This window comes from Camelus dromedarius, chromosome 36 (assembly GCF_036321535.1).
Source record: "Camelus dromedarius isolate mCamDro1 chromosome 36, mCamDro1.pat, whole genome shotgun sequence".
In the NCBI taxonomy this organism is placed as follows: domain Eukaryota; kingdom Metazoa; phylum Chordata; class Mammalia; order Artiodactyla; family Camelidae; genus Camelus; species Camelus dromedarius.
This window is the reverse complement of record NC_087471.1, coordinates 915,182-933,434: the sequence shown is the minus strand read 5'-3', so window position 1 is coordinate 933,434 and position 18,253 is coordinate 915,182. Positions and strand designations below refer to the sequence as shown.

Sequence of the window (18,253 nt, the reverse complement as noted above, 5' to 3'; positions counted from 1 at the left end):
CACAAAATTTGCCATCTTACCCATTTTTAAATGTGTGGTTCAGTGGCCAAACTTATTTTTTAATTTTGAAATTGAACTTGAAGTTTATATCCATCAGTTTTAAACGCAGGTTTTTAGTTCTGAATTTTTTTGCACTTAAATGCTTGAGACTGTTCCTTTATCAAATAACCTTAAAAAAGAGCTGAATGTCAGCATCTGAACTGGGAGAGCCACAACAAGTGTGTTTAAACACGTCAGGCAGGATTCAGCAACAGCTCACAGCACCTCAAGGGTCACTTCTAGAGACTTCCGAAGCACACGTGCACCAGGAGGAGGAGCCCACCCATCAGGAGAGACAGCAGACGTCCTGCGAGCCATGCGGCAGGAGCCTCTAGGGCTGGAGGGCCATGGACCCAGGCCTGGGCTCTGCCCGTGGCAATGCCAGCCGGAGGGGTGCTCACGTCCTCTGCACACATCCCACGCCACCACAGCCACCCAGCTTCTAACAGCCCCAAAGTGGAAACTCCCAGAACACCCCGGGCCACCGGGCACGTCCCTACGCCTGGATGCTCTGCAGCAGTGACAACTGGGAATGATCTCTGCAGGCCACAGACATGCTGCCGGCCGGAGGGGCACACGCTGCAAGATCCCACGGGGACGAAGGCCCAAGGCTCATGGGTGGGGCTGCAGACGGCGAGGCCTCGGGCCGGGACCACGGCAGGGGACCGCGAGGTTGCTATGCTTCTGGACCGGGTGCTGTGGCCACCCCAGCTATGTGCTCGTGATCCGTGTGCTGTTCCGAAAGTACACGCTTATTTACCCCATGTTTTTGTAGGATACCACGCCTCTCGCACTTGTGGGAAAGCAGCTTTGCAGTGAACGGTGTCCGTTCCCAAGGCCACTTCAAATCGCGAGGACCACCCAAGGCCACGGAGCTCACGCCTGGGGCCTCACCCACACCCACCCCCGGGGACGTCCTCTCACTGTCGGCTGGGATCTGAACACTTCCACGTCCCCGAGCCCAGTGCCCACCCGCTTTTACTGTGCAGGGAGCAGGACGGGGCAGCGCCCTGCACAGCCGGCGGTGTCACGGCTGTGCCTGCTGAAGGGCTGTTTCAGAAGCCAGTAGCAGAACGCGTACCTGAGGGGTCAGGCTGCTCGGGCGCCTGCTCGTCGCCGCCGCTCTCCCCGCCTTGCGCGTCCTCGCCGGCAGGGGCGGGGCTCGCGGCATTCTCCTGGAGACGCTGCTGCCTCCTCTCCTGCCGCTCTTTCAAAATAATCTTTAAAATTAAACACACGATTAAAACACCCAATGCCTGCATCAAAAAATAAAGGTCTTCTGCAAAATAAGCCGCCTCAGTTCAGCCTGTGAGCAGCGCGCCCGCCGAGGCCCTGACTCCCCGGCCCACCATGTCCCCCCCCACCCCTGCCCCGGCCCAACCCCCCCAGCCCCGGCCCAGGAGCCGCCGGCCACCAGCCCCGGGCGCGCGACGCGGGCTCTGCTGCCGCTGCGCGCCTCACGGCCGCCAGGCCCACAGAGAAAGCCGCTCTTCCACCTGAGACGGACCGCGCCCCCCAGGCTGCTTCGAGAATTAAACCAAAGAACACGCGCCAAGGGGGGCGAGTGTTTATGAAACCTGAACGTCAGACCGACTGGGAGGCTGAGGAAATGCGAGTGAAAACACACTCCCCACACTTCTGGTCTTCCGTCCACGTCACTCCGAAGTATTAAGACAGTAAATTAAAAAGTAGGACCCCCCTCCCCCGCCCCCGCCCGCAGCTGGGGCACCCGCTCCCCACGCCGCTCCCCACGCCCCGGCGCCGCGCGCGCGCACCCGGACGGAGCGCATGCAGATTACAGGGCGCGAGTCAGGGACGCAGGAGGGGCGGCAGGGTTTGCGCGCCCAGCTCCCAACGAAGCAGCGCACCTTCTTCAGCGAGGTTGGCCTCTTGGCCTTGGGCACCTCCCTCTGCTTCCCCTTCTTCACCAGGGGCGCGCTGGAGTCCAGGGGGTTGTGCGGAGTCTTCACCTGGCCGGGGCGCTGGCCCTTCTTCCCGAACGCGGACTCCCTGGAGAGGACGGGCACCGCCCCGACTGCAACACAGGGGGGAGCCGGGCTCAGGCCGCCGCCGCCGCCGCCGGCCGCCTGGCTCCGGCGGGCGGGCTCGCTCCGCGCCGGCCTCGCGGGCCCCCGAAGCCGCCTCACCCCTCCTCACCAAGCCGCCCTCAGAGGTGGTTCTAGCTGGCAGTGGTTCTCAGTGGAATGTACTCTCTTTCGGCAGAGATCCAACACAGTTCTCAATCAATTTGGGAAGAGCCATCTTCCTGTCCGTATACTCAGACCTCGGATGTTTCTCAGTGAAGTCTGATGACGTGCGGGTCTCACTTGTGGACTAAGGATTTTTCCAGGTAGCTTGTACTTAACATGCCTCTTCTTTTATTCGTCTTTTAAAATTGAAGTCTAGTCAGTTTATAATCAATTTCTGGTGCACAGCACAATGCTTCAGTCGTACATGAATATACATACATTCGTTTTCATTTTCTTTTTGACCATAAGCTACAAGATATCAAATATAGTCCCCTGTGCTACACAGTATAAACTTGTTTATCAATTTTACATATACCAGTATCTGCAAATCTGAACCCCAATTTATCCCTTCCCAACCCCCTTCCCCCCGGTAGCCGTAAGTTTCTTTACTATGTCTGAGTCTGTGTCTGTTTTGGACATACGTTTGTCCTTTTTTTTTTAGATTCCACAAATGAGTGATATGTGGCATTTTTCTTTCTCTTTCTGGCTTACTTCACTTAGAATGACAATCTCCAGGGCCATCCACATTGCTGCAAATGGCATTATTTTATTATTGTTTATGGCTGAGTAGTATTCCATTCAATAAGTACACCACAGCTTCGTTATCCATTTTTCTGTCGATGGACATTTAGGCTGTTTCCGTGTCTTGGCTGTTGTGAACAGTGCTGCTATGAACATGGGGTGTAAAAGATGCCTCTTTTAAGTAAGTCTCTCCACCATATTCAGTTGACGCCGCCTTTGCAGAAGTCAGCTGTTGGTTTCCCTATGCATATCGTCTGCCTTCTAAGAGTCTAGTAATATTTCAAACTGATTCTCTTGTGTTTTCTAGACATAAACACAGGTTCCTAAGTTCCCGCACACACAAGCCCTGCACAGGGTCAGAACATGACCGAGATCACTACTCAGTGCTTCCGCATCCTGCCGTTCCACTCTTCCCACTTGTTCCTGGTCCAAAAATAGTTCATTGGTGCAGACTTTCCCCCTGCTTTTTAATTAGGAAAGTTTCCAAACACACACCAAACAAAAGAGAATGTATACCAACAAACCCACATAATTCACTGTCCAGCTGCAACAATTATCAGTATTTTTCCAAACATACTTTACCCACCCTCCTTAATTTTGGAATGTTTTTAAAGTGCCGTGTAGACACAGGGGTAACTCCTGGAAAGGCAAGCCATAAATAAATAAATAAATAAAAACAAGCAAAAAAAAGAAAAAGTGAGCAGAGACATCAGCACCCACGCTGTGGGGAAGACAGCCACCAGATTCAGACAAGAGCAGTCTCTTAAAAACAAACAAACAAACAAAAAACAGTAACAACAAAAACCAAACCCATCAACGTCACTACTCTTAGAAGAAAAAATCAAATTCAGAGCTGCTACAATACATTAACTAAAATATTTAATGAAAAGTCTTAAGACTTTCAAAGAAACAACAAAGTGTGACCCATCCTATACTGTGGCACATACACAAAAGAATTATTTATCAATAAAAAAATGAATTATAAAGCCACAGAAAGACACTGATTAATCTTAAATGCATCTTGCTATGTGAAAAAGCAACCATTCCGAAAAGCTCGATACTTTACCACTGAATTACATAATATTACAGAAAAGGCAAATATTAAAGATGCCCAACAGATCAGTGGTTGCCAGGAGTTGTGTTAGGAGCACTGCAAAGATTAAGCACAGTAAATTTTAATGCAGTGAAATTATTCTGTAAAATACTGTAATGGTGAATTTAATACATCTGCCAAAATGCTTAGAATGCACAGAACTTTACAGCGAAAATTAAATTTTAACATGTACAATTCAAAAAATATTTACATGTAGGGCATTTCCAGATGCAAGGAAGACTGTGACAAACAAACTAAATGTACTGTAATGTAAGAAATGAATCTGTCAGCTTCTGCTCACCTGAAAATATCATTGCTTTTACTTTCTGTCTTGAAAATGGTTTTGATCAGTCTGAAATTTTAGATTGATTGAAATTTCTCAACATCATCTTCTGATTTTCAAGTTAATACTGAGGATCGTATTATCAGTCTAACTATGTCTACTTGGTACATGGCCTCCCCTTATTATTAAATGTTAAAATATCCTTTTGTTTCTGAATTGTTGAGCTATTATATATTGCTAACATTAAAGATAATTTCTATAACTTAAAAAAAAAAAGTGTGACCCATCCTAAGAAAACAGGAACTGTCTGAGCGTCTGCAGCTTTGGCACACAGCAGATCAAAACTTCAAGGGAACTGTGAGAACAGGTGTAAACACAGTATTTCAATAAATATAAATTATAAAGAAGAGGCCCAGCAGCAGATCTGAGATGGAGTAAGTATCAGCAAACCTGAAGATAAATCAACAGAAACTATTCAACTGAAAGAAAAGATTTTTAAAAACTGCAAACAAACGAACAGAGCCTCGGGAGACCTGTAGAGCAACAACAAACACACCAGCATACATACAATGGGAGTGCCAGGCCAGGAGAGGAGAGGAGAGACAAGAAAAAATACTTTGAAAAAACAATTTCTAAATTTCCCACATTTGATGAAAATTTTAATCTGTAGAGCCAAAATAGTATCAATATTATCCAACAAAGGTGTTGTTAAGAAACCCACACCTGGACACATTATAGTCAAAGTGCTGAAGGTCAAACCCAAAAGAAACTATGGAAGCAGCAAGGTAAAAAACCACCCATCACAGAAAGTGGAACAAGAACAAGTATCATTTAATGCCTCTCATGCGACAAGAGGGCAGCGGAATGACATTCAAAGTCCTGGGGAAAAAACTGTCAACCAAGAATTTCTATATCCAGCAAAACTGAGCTTCAAAAACAAAGAATGTAAAATAAAGATGTTCTTAGATAAACAAAGACAGAGAATTCATTGCTTAGCAGAGTTTCTGGACGTTAAAGGAGGCCCATGAGTAGAAACACTGAAGAAAGTGACACCAGATGGTAACTGAATCCAGATGGTAATGGAATCCAGACAAATAAATAATGAACATAAAAACTTACAAGCGTAAAACTGGTAAATACAGATTTTTCCCCCTCATTTCTTCTGTTAACTTCTTTAAAAGATACAGCTGCATAAAGCAGTAATTACAACAGTGTATTGTTTGATTTGTAACATACATATGTGTAACATACATGACAACCACAGCCCAAAGAGAGAAAACAGAGTTATACTGGAATAAAGTTTCTTCAAAATATAAAATATAAAGTATGAAAGGTGCATACTGTAATTCCCAGAGCAACCACTTCACTTATTTATAAGCAACCACTTATTTCCTAATTTTTAAGAAAATTAATTTTTTTAAAGGAAAAAAAAATCAAGAATGGAATCAAAATGGTACTCTAAGTATACTTATTAAACGCAACAGAAAACACTTGAGGATAAACAGAGGAACACATAAAACATGAAAGTATCAGAAAAGACCAACAGCAGTAAATCCAACCACAGTAACAGCTATATCAAATGTGAGTGGACAGAACACCCCATTCAACAGACAGAGCCTGTCAGCCTGGATAAAAGAGAAACATGCTATGCTGTCTACAAGAAACGCATCTCAGATTAAACACACTGTCTGCTAAGTGGCGGGTCCACTCTTCCTCATGCTGATGGTAAAAGCATTCACTTCCTCATTAACCTCATCAGCCAGCTGGCAAGGCCCGATTCGAGCTCCAGAATAGAAACAAGCCTCCAAAGTCCTTTGAGTTATGTTCTGGTGAGAAAGCTCTGCACGAGGGTATTTGGTCCTGGCACATCTAAAAGTAAAGAGGAACCTTAAATTCCTCTCAGCTCATTTTTACTCTTCCTGGTAAGAATGGTTCCACTAGTGACGTCAAAAAGAAAGGCGATGAGCACGCTAGCGTTTGGGCATTCCTGGGACCTCTGTTCAAAATGTCATTTCAATACTACCAAATCCCAACCTCACAATACAACAACCTCAAACTACTTAAAAATATCATCTGACTGAGGGCCCTCTTTGCCAAGCTGCTTACTTCCGTCACCATTCCACCTGAGAGGTCCAACCTACACCCAGATGCACGAGGGCCACCTCGCGTCGCCTCAGAGGTGGTGCCTTCCCTTCTCCTGCTTTCACCTCTGACTGGAGGTCTGGAACAGCCAGCGCTGTCTACACACTTCCCTGCAGGCTCCCCAAGAAGCTACATTCTTCAGAAACAGAGCACTTTCCAGATTTCTCTGGAAAGGCAAGCACTGCAGGCCTTCACCAAACGGGACGAGCTAAGAGAAGCAACTTTGGGGGGAGACTATCTCAGGGACCTGTGGCCCCAAGCTTTGACATATACATAAGAACTACCCAGATACGTGATCTACGAAGCTGTGGGTCCTGAAGACGTTAAATTACTGAAATCATTAAGACTGTCACGGAAATTTAAATACAGATTGGATACAAGATGCTAACAAGAAAAAATATGGGAGGATGGCAGAGTGGTTTGGTTAAAAATTAAATCACCATCAGAGATACTGACCGAGGTATTAACAGATTAAACGGCATGGTGTCTACAAGCTGCTTTAAAACAGTTCAGGAAAAAGAGCAGGGCGACAGGTGCGACAAGACTGGCAGAACGCTGCTGCCTGCGGGAGCTGGGTGACGGGCGCATCGGGCGAGGGTCATCATAGACTCTACTTTTGATTATGTTTTACATTTGCTACAATAAAAAGTGAAAAACAGACAAAACAAAAAATCCCATGGTGTGCTTGTTGAAAACACCTGTTCGCTGGCCCCACACCAAGCGCCTCCCGTGCACCACATCTGAGCCACTCCCAGAACCCTCGTGTCCAGCATGCCCCCCGGCAGCGCCACCGCTGGCGGTCCCGGGAGGACGGCACGAAGAAGAAACACCGGGTTCAGGGACACACGGTCGACCGGCACCTCAGCCACTGTACTCTGGCGAAATTAACTGCATTCAGACACTGTAAGTCTGCACTCTGGGCTCTTAATAAAGGTCACTACAAAACTGTCACGAAAACTTACTTCTGCTGTAGCCATAAGAAAGCTATTTAGAAAAATGCTGACTAGATCACTCAGCACCCCGTATAAAATGATTCAGCGTTTAGAGTTTTCAGCTTCAAAAAAATCCCACCTCGACCCCCATCAGAACGGCTAAAATTAAGACCAACAACATCACATGGGAACTATGAGACCTTTCATACATGACTGGTGAGTGTAACACAGTACACAAGCAGCCTGAAAACCGGTCTGGCAAATTTATAAACTAAATACATCCCTACCAGATGGCCCAGGAATTCCACAGTCCCAAGAGAATTAAAAACAGATACTCAAAAGAATCGTACACGAATATTCGTAACAGTATCAGCCACAACAGCCAAAAGGTGGAAACAACCTAAATGTTCACCAACGATGGATGAACAAATTGTGGTCAACAGAATACGATTCAGCCATAAAAACTGGTGAAATACTGATACACACGGATGAACATCAAAGACATTATCCTAAGTGAAGGCAAACTGACACAAAAGGTCACAAATTGTACGATTCCATTTATAAAATGTCAGAATAAGGTCAATCCACAGGAGCTGTCAGGAGCTGGGGAAAGGCGTACAGTGGGGAGCTTAACGGGCAGGAACTTCCTTATGGGGTGATGAAAACGTTGGCAACGAGACAGGTGATGGTTACACAACACTCTGGATGTACTAAACCCTACTAAACTGGACAGGGTAAAATGGTTCCTGTTACGTTACGTGAATTTCACCTCAATAAACGACAAAAAGGAACTACTGACATACATACATAAGTCAGTCACAAGAATTTTGTTGAGTGAAAGAAACCTTGCGCAAAGGAGCAAATACTAAGATTCGTAAGATATATGAAGTTCTAGGACACGAAAAACTAGTCTATGGCAGAAAAAAAATCAGAACCACGCATGGGTGCCTGGGGGCAGCAGCAGGGACTGACTGGGCTGGCAAGGTGCTGAGGAAAATGTCAAGGGTGCGCTCCACGTAGCTAGGAGTTTGGGTAACCCTTCCATCTTTGCCAAAACTGAATTGTGCACTTAAGATCTGTGCACGTCACTATATGCATATTTTTACCTCCAAAGGGAAAAAAGAGCCATAAAACCAATACTGAACTCTAGTTAATGGCATGAACGCTGTAACACTTGGGGGTAACATACACTGATGTCTTCAACTTACTTTGAGCAGGGAAAAAAAAAAAAAAAAAGGGATAGCTCAGGGCCAGGAAACTTTTCCTTAAAGGGCCAGAGAGTAAACATTTAAGGCTAATGAGCGTATGCGTGTCATAATTCTCAACTGAAATTACAGCTCAAAAGCAGCCACAGAGAACACTTAAATGAATGGGTGTTGCTGTGCTCTAATAAAACTGTGCAAGTGGCCAGCAGGCTGTAGTGTGCTGACCTCTGGGAAAGTTGTGTGATTGAAAAAGTTAGGGAACAACTGTCCAATCTAGGTGGTGAGTACAGGGGTGCTCACTGCAGGATTTATTCAGCTTTCTCAGATGTCTTAAATTTTTCAAAAGAAAAATACCCTCCCTCCCTACCCACAAATGATGCTCATCCTTTCTGGGATTAATGCCGTAGCGAAGTCACCATGAGTCACCCCCATGTGGACTGGGGTATTCATAGGTACAATGACATGATGTCCACAAACTGCTTTAAAATGCAAAAAATAAAAGAAGTAAGCTTCTTTACTATTCCCTTGGGTACCTATTTTTTTATTTTTTTAAATAAGTTAACTTCCTCAGAAGAAAGAAACATTTAAAAGACTACGGTGGCAAATGTGCATTATTTCTCTGTATGACATACTGCCAATTTTAACTGTCTTGGCTCTAAGAGATGCTTCAGAGGAGGGAATGACAGCTTCGGTACCGAGCCATCACTGCCACCAGCGGCGTTCCCATGGACAGGCAGGTACTCCATCTCTATCAGACGCAGCTTCCTAACCTGTATCGGGCACTTACGTTACCATGAGGTTCTCAGGTACACCATGCCATCATATCAAAAGGAAAACCCAACTTTTAGCAAGATCTATTTCTTAAAATCATCATACTTAAATAACTTTAAAAATTTTTGTGGTAGAATACATATAACATAAAATCTATTACTTTAACCATTCCTAACCGCACAATTCAGTGGCAGCAATTACGTTCAGTGTTGTACAACCATCACACTATCCACTCCCAAAACTTTTTCACGCCCCAAAATGAAAATTTGTCCCTTAAACAGTAACTCCCCACCCCCTTCAACCCCTGGCAACCTCTAATCTACTGCCTGTCCATGACAGAATTTCCTACCTTTTTAAGGCTGAATATTCCATTATATGTATATGCCACATCTTGTTTACCCATTCTTCTGCTGGCACACATCTGGGCTGTTTCCACCTTTGGGCTCTTATGAGTAATGCTGCTATGAACACTGGTGTACACGTTCCGCATCTCTGTTTTTAATTCTTCTGGGTACATACAGAGGAGAGGAACTGCCAACAACTCTTTCTTTAGCATCCTGAAGAATTGCCAGACTGCTTTCCAAAGTAATGGCACCACGGAACATTTCCATCAGCAGTGTGTGTACAAGGGTTCCAATTTCTCCAGATCCTCACCAACACTTTTCATTTTCCATGTTTCTGATTATAGCTACCACAGCAGGTTTGAAGAACTACCTCAGTGTGGTTCTGACTTGTGTTTCTCAAATGACCGACACTGCTGAGCATCTTTCCATGTTACTGGCCATACGTGTATCTTTACGGAGAAATGTCTTTTCAAGAGCTTTGCCCATTTTTTAATGAGTCTTATTGATTTGTAGGAGTTTTTATATATTTGGATACTAAACCCTTGTAATGAGGTGGGAAGCCCCCATAAAATAGACCAGCAGGACCCCCAGGCAGGGCCACTACTCTCCTGCCGGCACCATCCGGTTCCCTGGCCTGTTGGCTCAATCTCACTCTTTGCCTCTGAAACGGCTAACTTCTAGGAAAGTGGAACTTACCCCTAAAATTCTATTGGTTTCCTGAGCTAACTCCTGACTGGTCCATTTGTAGTGCTTCATTTGCACGGAGCTCACTCCTGATTGGTTATCTCTCTCACTCCTGATTGGTCCATTTCTACAAAGCTTGTTCCTAATTAGTCCACTTCCGTTATACCTGATGCATATGATGTAGCAAAGTCTAGACTGGCAGCCTGTAAAAAGCCTGTGTAAACCTACAGACGGGGTCCAGAGCTTGGAGTGTTAGCTCCTCTGGGCCAGCTGGCGTGATAAACCTGAGTTCTCCAGCTCTCCCAGTGCTGCTTGGTCTCTCGCCCGGATCCAGGTTGCTGTCAGAACTGAGCTGTCACACACTTTTCTGCAACAGTAAGACACATGATCTGCAAATATTTTTTCCCATTCTGTAAGCTGCCTTCTCACTCGCTTGATAATATCCTTTGGTACACAGAAGTTTTTAATTTTGATGAAATCCAGTGTATCTATTTTTGCTTTTGTTGCCTGTGCTCTTTGGTGTCCTAAATAAGAATTCATTATCTAATCCAAGGTCATGAAGATACACCTGTTTTTCTTCTAAGAGTTTTAATTGAAGTTTCAGCTCTTATATTTTAGTCATTGATCCATTTTGAGCTAGTTTTTGTATATGGTGTGAGGTAGGGGGCCCAGCTTCATTTTTTAGCATGTGGAAATCCAGCTGTCCCAGGACCGTTTTTTAAAAGATTGTTCCTTGTCCTTTTTAATTAGCTCAGAAACCCTGTCGAAACTCCACTGGCCATAGATATGTTTTACTTCTGGACTCTCAAGACTATTCAACTGGTCTCTACCGATCCTTATTACAGCGCCACGCTGTTTTGTTATACATAAATCAATTCTGATTACAAGAGAAATCAGTCACAAGACAGTCTGTCTGGAAAAGACTTTCAATCATTTGTCTGAAATGAAGACTCTCACCTGAGAACACCACCGGTTTGGAGGACTGCTTTGCATTCTGGGAGTGCTGCTTCTTTTCCAGCGCGGTCAGCATTCCCCCCAAATCCAACTGTACTGGAATTTGGCTCTTCTTTCCACTATTTTTAAAATTATTCTAAGAAGGTCAAAAATCAGAAGTTTATTTATAGTAGCATATTTTACAACTGTGCTCTTCATCTTATGACAAAGTCACATCATTAAAGGTAAGATGGCACAGGTTTAGAGACTATAATAATCTTAAAATTTTAAAAAAATTAAAGAAAAACCCAATCAATCCCACTTTACCTGTCAACGTTACCCCCACGGTTGTTCATCTCCTTTCACATTACTGGTTTATATTAAACCACCTACATTTCTATCTACATCTCCACTGTGAAGAACAGAGTTCATCTACACGTTAGGAACCAAGGCTTGCACGTTGTATAATCTTTGGCTACACAAGTCTGCATGTGAGGCTAACTGGTTGGTATCATTGCCTTGTTAGCACCATGCACTTTCCAACTGCCGAAGTGAGACAACCAACTGCCGTGAAATCTTGGAGACATGACCAAACATTTACACAAGTCCAAACCACATCCAGCAGTATTAAAGTATTAAATTTAGGCACAAAGTTAGATATACTCTAAACACACGCTACTCCTGACATCACTGGGATCTGGGTCTTGAGACCGTACAAAGGCTGCACATGCACGCTGTCTTCTGCGCGTCTGCACCTCCACTCCTGCCCTCCCACCGCTGTTCTCTTCCCTGGCGCCAAACCCCCACTGGGTGGGGGCTCACGGCAAAGGGCGAGGGCCACGCGCAGCACAGGTGGCTACACGACACCTCCATGGGGGTGGAAGAGGACCAAATTACAAAATATGAACACAAAGTTACCGGGGTCTAGAATTTTACTTTTCGCAAATGTGAAACTTATTACCCCACTTTGAAAGGCAAAAAGACAATGAACATGCCCAGAGCATGCACGTTCTCCATCTGGATCATGAACTACAAGTTCATTCCTGGATCCACAAGAACTGTGTCTTCCCCTGATCCTGACGACTCAGAGTGAGATACTCGTGGCCCTTCCCCCCACAGCCAGACATCACTGCCTCAGAAAGGAACTGTTTCTTGAATAAACTAAGTCAACCTTTTCTCTTTAAATTGAACTTAGACAGGCGGTCTGTGGTTCGTCTGTGGTTCCCTCCCTTTTCTATACAGCGATGGCAGCTACCAGCAGTCTTTTTACAAAAGTGACAGAGAGGTTTCAGCTTCAGGGACACTGTTTCAACACACCACATGCAGTTCAAGGAAGGAACGAACCAAAACAAAACCACGTGTCTCCCACACAAAGAGGTCTGGAGGGTAGCTTTTCCCCAAGAGTTTAGTTTAGCAAGAAAAGTTACGCCTGAAACAGTTGTGGTTTCAGCCTAAACATGACCTGTGGCTGCTGCTTAGACTGAACTCTCGGTGACTCTACTCTGTCTCTTCTTTCAGATGCAGCTGCCAGACTGGGGAGCTCCTCGGCACCCTAAGTGGAGCACACGCCTTCAGCTCCTCAGGAACCACGAGAACCAAGTATGCGCAACTACAACCTCTCCCTCGCTTGTACGTTCCTTCTGTAATCATCTCCCATAAAAGCACTCAAAGGTGTCATAAAACAGTGGAAAAAAAAAAAAAAAGAAAACCCTGTAATGTAAGTGCTTCGGCTTTATTCTACTCTCAGAACAAATTCCGAAGACCGTGGTCCTAATCCCCGCTCGAGGGCCTCAAGGATGTGGGTGCACCGGGTGGTCTACAGAACCACCCCTCACCACCCTGGCACCCATCCTTCAACTCTGCTTCTCTTTAGAGAAGCCATCAATCTGGACTCAGGAGATGTAAATATCCTGTCACATATGCTGATCCCTGGTTAGAAAAAAGAAACAAGGGAACAGGTCTCTAAACAACTGTTTAAATCATTTAAAAATGTCTTAACGTGCTCCTGTCAACATTCTAGGCACCCTGGAGAAATTACGTGAGAAACGGGGCAGAAATATGAGTTACTTGTTGCCCCAAACAATAATGCTCTAACCATGGCCGAGGGTCTTCAAAGAGGCAGTCCCGTTATTCTCAAGGGAATGTTCCAAGAGCCCTGGCAGCCCCCCAAGTCTGTGGGCACACCCTGGGCTTGGCCCTAAGCCGGAGGCCGGGGGAGCGCTGCTGACAGACACTTTCACCCGCTCGGAGCCAGGCTGCTGAGTCTGGTCCTGCAGACCCCTGAGAAACAGTCAGAGTTCAGGACAGCTCCTTGGAGGACAGGGACGTTCCTGGAGTATCACAGGCAACAACATCAAGAGTGCTTTCAGGTGGTCATGACATTCTCTTCCTGACCAGGGCCCACGATGGAGCTACGGTTTTCTAAGCACATCGTACCAAGATTTCTGGACAGAAAGGGAGGCCCTGCAGAAGCCAGCACGCCACAGCAAGGGAAGAACAAGTCAAGAAGAGACTCGCGAGGAGCATGCATCAGCAGTATGGCATATACAGCATGACATTTCAATACAAGCGGTTTTGTCTCTAGGCCATTCATTCACTCATTCACTCATTCAAATGTTTCCTGAGTGCCCGCTACGAGATGGGCACTGTGCTGGGACGCCAAAGTGAGGAAGTGGAGAAAATGGGTGACAACTACTTTCTTCAGCACTGGGAAAACAAATGCTAAAGAACACGTTGGAGAATTTTCACTTAGGCAACCAGCAGGAACCCGTACTTCTATTAAGGAAGACCCATTTATTACACCATACAAGGTGAGTAATAAACATAAATGTACCTCAATCCTTGGTGGCTCCTGAACTGTCAGGACTTCGTACTTTGATTTAGACTTTTCCTTCTTTTTCTTATTCCTTCTTGAGGCTTCGTTTTGCTCAGGATCGCCACCTTGTGATGCTTTGGACTAGAACAAAAAACAGCAAAAATCATGGGTTTTTAAGACACTCAGTAACTGTTTAATTCCACATACGGGAATAAAATTAAGACATCGAGTTGTACAACCACATGGCAATTTTACTCAGAGTTACTCCCTTTATTTCCCAAATAGCCAGCATTTGGTTAAATGATTTTGAAGGAAAAAAATCCATTAAAACAGCTGTCACGTCCAACTACCTTGGAACTGATAGACTTGGACATACACTAGTTTTCAACTTGAGGTCATGTTAATGACTCTTACACTAATAGCAACTTGAAGTCCTTTCATAAATCCAGGTGTGCCATTTCTATCACCACAGCCCAGGGGTTCCTGAACTTGACCGTACGTTGCAATCACCTGTGGAACCTTCAAATCAGACATGCATCTGGGCTCATCCCAGACCTGCTGGATTTGACAGCATCGCTTCCACTCTCCCTGGCCTCAGTCCCCTGGCCTTTCCTCAATCACGTCAAGCACCCTTTGGCCTCAGGCCCTTTTTTTCTTTTTTTTAAAATGAAGTACAGTCAGTTACAATGTGTCAATTTCTGGTGCACAGCACAGTGTCCTAGTCATGGATATTCATACATGTATTCGTTTTCAGATTCTTCTTCATTAAGGGTTAGTACACGACAGGCCTCAGGCTCTTTGCGCTTACACCTACACATCTGGATCTGGGCTAAGTCCGTGCCCTCATTTCAGCTCCAGGCACCTCACCTCTATCTAACCTCTCACTCTCAGTCTTCTCTGGAGCACTGATCACCACCTAACAGGTTCTGTGCTGGTCTCTCACCATGAGAACGGAGGCTCGAAGAGGGCGGGAACTTTATAGTGTCTGAGACCTTGTCTAATTCCCAACGGGAACTTACCCTTTAGAGGTAAAAGCCTCGAAGGGTGTAGCTCAAGTGGTTTTCAGAGCTCACGCTCAGCACCCGACAGGTCCAGGGTTCAACCCCCAGTACCTCCTCCAAACAGAGATCGATGAATAAACCTAATTACCTCCCTCTCATAAAACAAACAATACAAGAGGTAAAAGCCTCAAGGGCCATTATCTACTAACCTGGCCATGATATTTTGTTAAGTGAAAAAGGCAACTTTTATGGGTAATGTGCAACAAATTATCCCATTTCTGTTTTTTTTAAATAAAAAACTTAACAAAATAAACGTCTTTGTTTATTGCATATTACGTTTATTTGTTTATATGTTTATTATGTTTGTACAGAAGCTCTGAGACTGTTAATGGAGGCTTCCTGAAGGGTGAGAACCAAAGGGGTACGGGAAAACGACCTTTTCCATAATTAGATCCTTGTAGTATTTCATGTTGTCACTTCAGTAATAAAAATTTACAAGACAGAAAGTTTTAGAGAGGGGGAAAAATATTAGGACCATAATGCAAAGCCATCTGGGTTATAAGATTACAGGAGATCTTTATTTTCTCATCTTTTTTTGGAACTTCTCTACAATAAACTTTTCTTACACCTCTAATTAAAAAGTAATTTTTCAAAAGATGCTGGGAAAATAAAGCAAAGTCCGTTAATTCTTAGCATGTTGAATGCACATTAGGAAAATGGGTTCAGACGGTAACTTGGTGGCCACAGTGAAGAACCAGATAGAGGCCTGCTAGGCAGCCTGCACCCAGACGCCGGCAGGGTTTCAGAGCTGGCCAGTCTCCAGCCAGTCTCACCACCACCTCCTGGGCTCCTCAGATGTGTGTGCATATAGCCGTGGGGAATAGGCACACAGGTCGGTCTTCACTGTAACTGTCACCAACACAGATTCCCTTGATCAACCAGGCACAAATGCACAGCTCCTGTCTGTGTGGGGTGGTCTAAGACACTGTGGATATCAAAAAGTATCCTGATACTCAAAGATAGGGAACCAGCACACTCAACAAATATGACCACATTTCAACCTAAAATAAATCAGTACACAGGGAAAATCAAGCACAAAATCTAGCCCAACAAAAAAGACTCTTCAAGAAACAAATCTAGAGATCAATAAAAATATCACAGCTTAAAAATATTTGAATTGAAAGGAAAAAACGGGTTCTGAAATCTTATCTTACAGTAAGTAAGTTGCAATTAACGAAGAATCAGTAACATACCAGATGATCGTGATGGAATACAACTATTCTGCTACGAGTACCTGGCAGGTAAAAGCCATGTAAAATTCAACAAAGGGTGCAGCCCTTTATAAACCAGAGCAAAAGCTTCTGCCAGCATCTCTTTTAAAGAGTTCAAAACGGCCCACAGATATTTTAAGACCACAGATCTAAAATGCACATCCTCGCTCGTGTTTAAGCTACCACTTGTGTCCCTCGACTGAGATCTTACTCTTTTCTCAAGAGGCAATACAACCAACTCAGATGAGTGACTACAGCACAGACAGAAACACTTCCGCTTAGGGTCTGAGAAAAAAGGAAGACTATCTGGTCGCGCAGGAAAGCAACATAATCAAAGTGTGACGCATACCTTTCTCGCAGGATGGGCAACGTGTTTCTCTCTGTAGGAAGGAGCCGAAGATAAAACTTCAGAAGACGACATACTACCATTTTTAGGATCTGCTGATGAAGCAACCATCTTTAGGTTTATCACGGAAGTAACATTTTTAGGGGCTGGTGACAGTTCTGTAGATAATGTCTGCCGAACAACATAACCCATTGGTGTCCAAGATAATTCTGCTCAAAGATAACCAAAATTGTTGAACAATCTCAACAGTAAAATAGAAATTACTTAGAAACTCCAAACATGCATTACATGAAGTACTCAAGAATACAGTTAAACAAAAGTATTGTTCAGAACGTTCTCTTGGCGCCACTAAACTTGTTTTTCGTCTTGGAACACGCATGCCGAATTAACTTGCAAGGGAGCTGATTTTCCTAGGCACTGTTCTTTTAACTGGGAGGTGCGGGTGGTAGGCAAACAATAGTTTCCGTTAAAAAAAAAAGACAACAATCCACAACACATCCACGTGGCAAACACACAGAATTAACAAGCTAAAGATCAGACTGTGGCCCTACTAACCTGGATGTGCACCTTTAATATCAGAAGTCAAAGATCGCTAGACTTCAGCTAGCACGATAACTGGTCAATTATTTCTTTTTAGAACACAGGCATAACACAGTTTCTTTTTAGAACAGCACTCCTTAGGTGCCCGTGAAACTCTACATACAGACAAAACAAAAAGGAGTCCATCAGGACACGGGCAGGTCACGCCAGCGGCCTGCGGCCACCCCACCACGGGTGCACCACAGAGCTACGCACCCTTACTGCCACTGAAGTGAAGCTCTCTCCTACACCACACACCTACCAAACACAGTAACGCAGGAGAAAACACACCCGGGAATGAGTCCAGAATAGTTCTGTAAAGACGTCGTCCGTCAGGACAGGCCAGTCATAAAAATTTCAGAAGCAGAACCCACTGAACGGTCAACAGCACACGGCTGGGCCAGGTCAGGACGGGCCGGCAGCTCTCAGAGTGGGCTCCGAGGCTGCCAGGACCCTCCCAGGGGTCCCGGTCAGGAGCATTCTCCTGGTAACAGGAGCTTGCCGCCCGCCTTCCCCGCTCTCCCCCAAGGGGGTACAGTGGCCGCGCCACAGGGAACAGTGAAACAGCCGAGTGCGAAGAGGGCTACTGAGCCAGATGTTAAAAAGTTGTGAAACATAAAAGATGGCTGCCCTCCTCTGCTGACTAGTTTTTTAACTCTGGAAAAGAGCTATTTTTCTAATTAAAATGTGCTATGTCAACATGTACTGGGTTTATTATTGTTACTTTTAAGTGATCTGGTAAATATTTTTTCTCAGTTTCAGCTTCAGATAATACGAATGTTGACAGTTATCCAAATAAACAGGAGCTCTTTGGGGTTTTTAAAGGGTATTACGGGGTCCTAAGACCAAAAACTTTGAGAACCACGGGCACAGGTAATGCTTAAGCAAGTAGTCATGTCTGAGTTCAGGAAATGTCTCACTTAACGGGACAAACGTTTCGTTTAGAATTTTCTACTCACATCTAACACTCCTTGTGTCTGGATATGCAATCTCCTTTACTTCAATCTTCTAACAATGATGTCAGTTTATCAACAACCCATCAGC

The 18,253-nt window shown here is 44.8% G+C and overlaps 1 protein-coding gene across 5 annotated transcripts in view; it reads right to left on the bottom strand.

Moving 5' to 3' along the window:
• The window catches only part of SECISBP2 (SECIS binding protein 2), a 39,372-nt gene that overhangs the window by 8,667 nt on the left and 12,452 nt on the right, over positions 1-18,253 (bottom strand). The window contains exons 7-12 of one of the 5 annotated variants that reach the window (XM_064482432.1): positions 16,634-16,722; positions 14,031-14,153; positions 12,660-12,749; positions 11,222-11,354; positions 1,908-2,074; positions 1,121-1,259 (exon numbers count right to left, since the gene is read on the bottom strand). In XM_064482432.1, coding sequence (XP_064338502.1) covers positions 1,121-1,259; positions 1,908-2,074; positions 11,222-11,354; positions 12,660-12,749; positions 14,031-14,153; positions 16,634-16,722 — 741 coding nt within the window. Of the gene's footprint in view, positions 1-1,120; positions 1,260-1,907; positions 2,075-11,221; positions 11,355-12,659; positions 12,750-14,030; positions 14,154-16,633; positions 16,840-18,253 lie in introns of all 5 variants that reach the window. The other 4 variants (XM_064482428.1, XM_064482429.1, XM_064482431.1 and 1 more) reach the window with 4 other exon arrangements.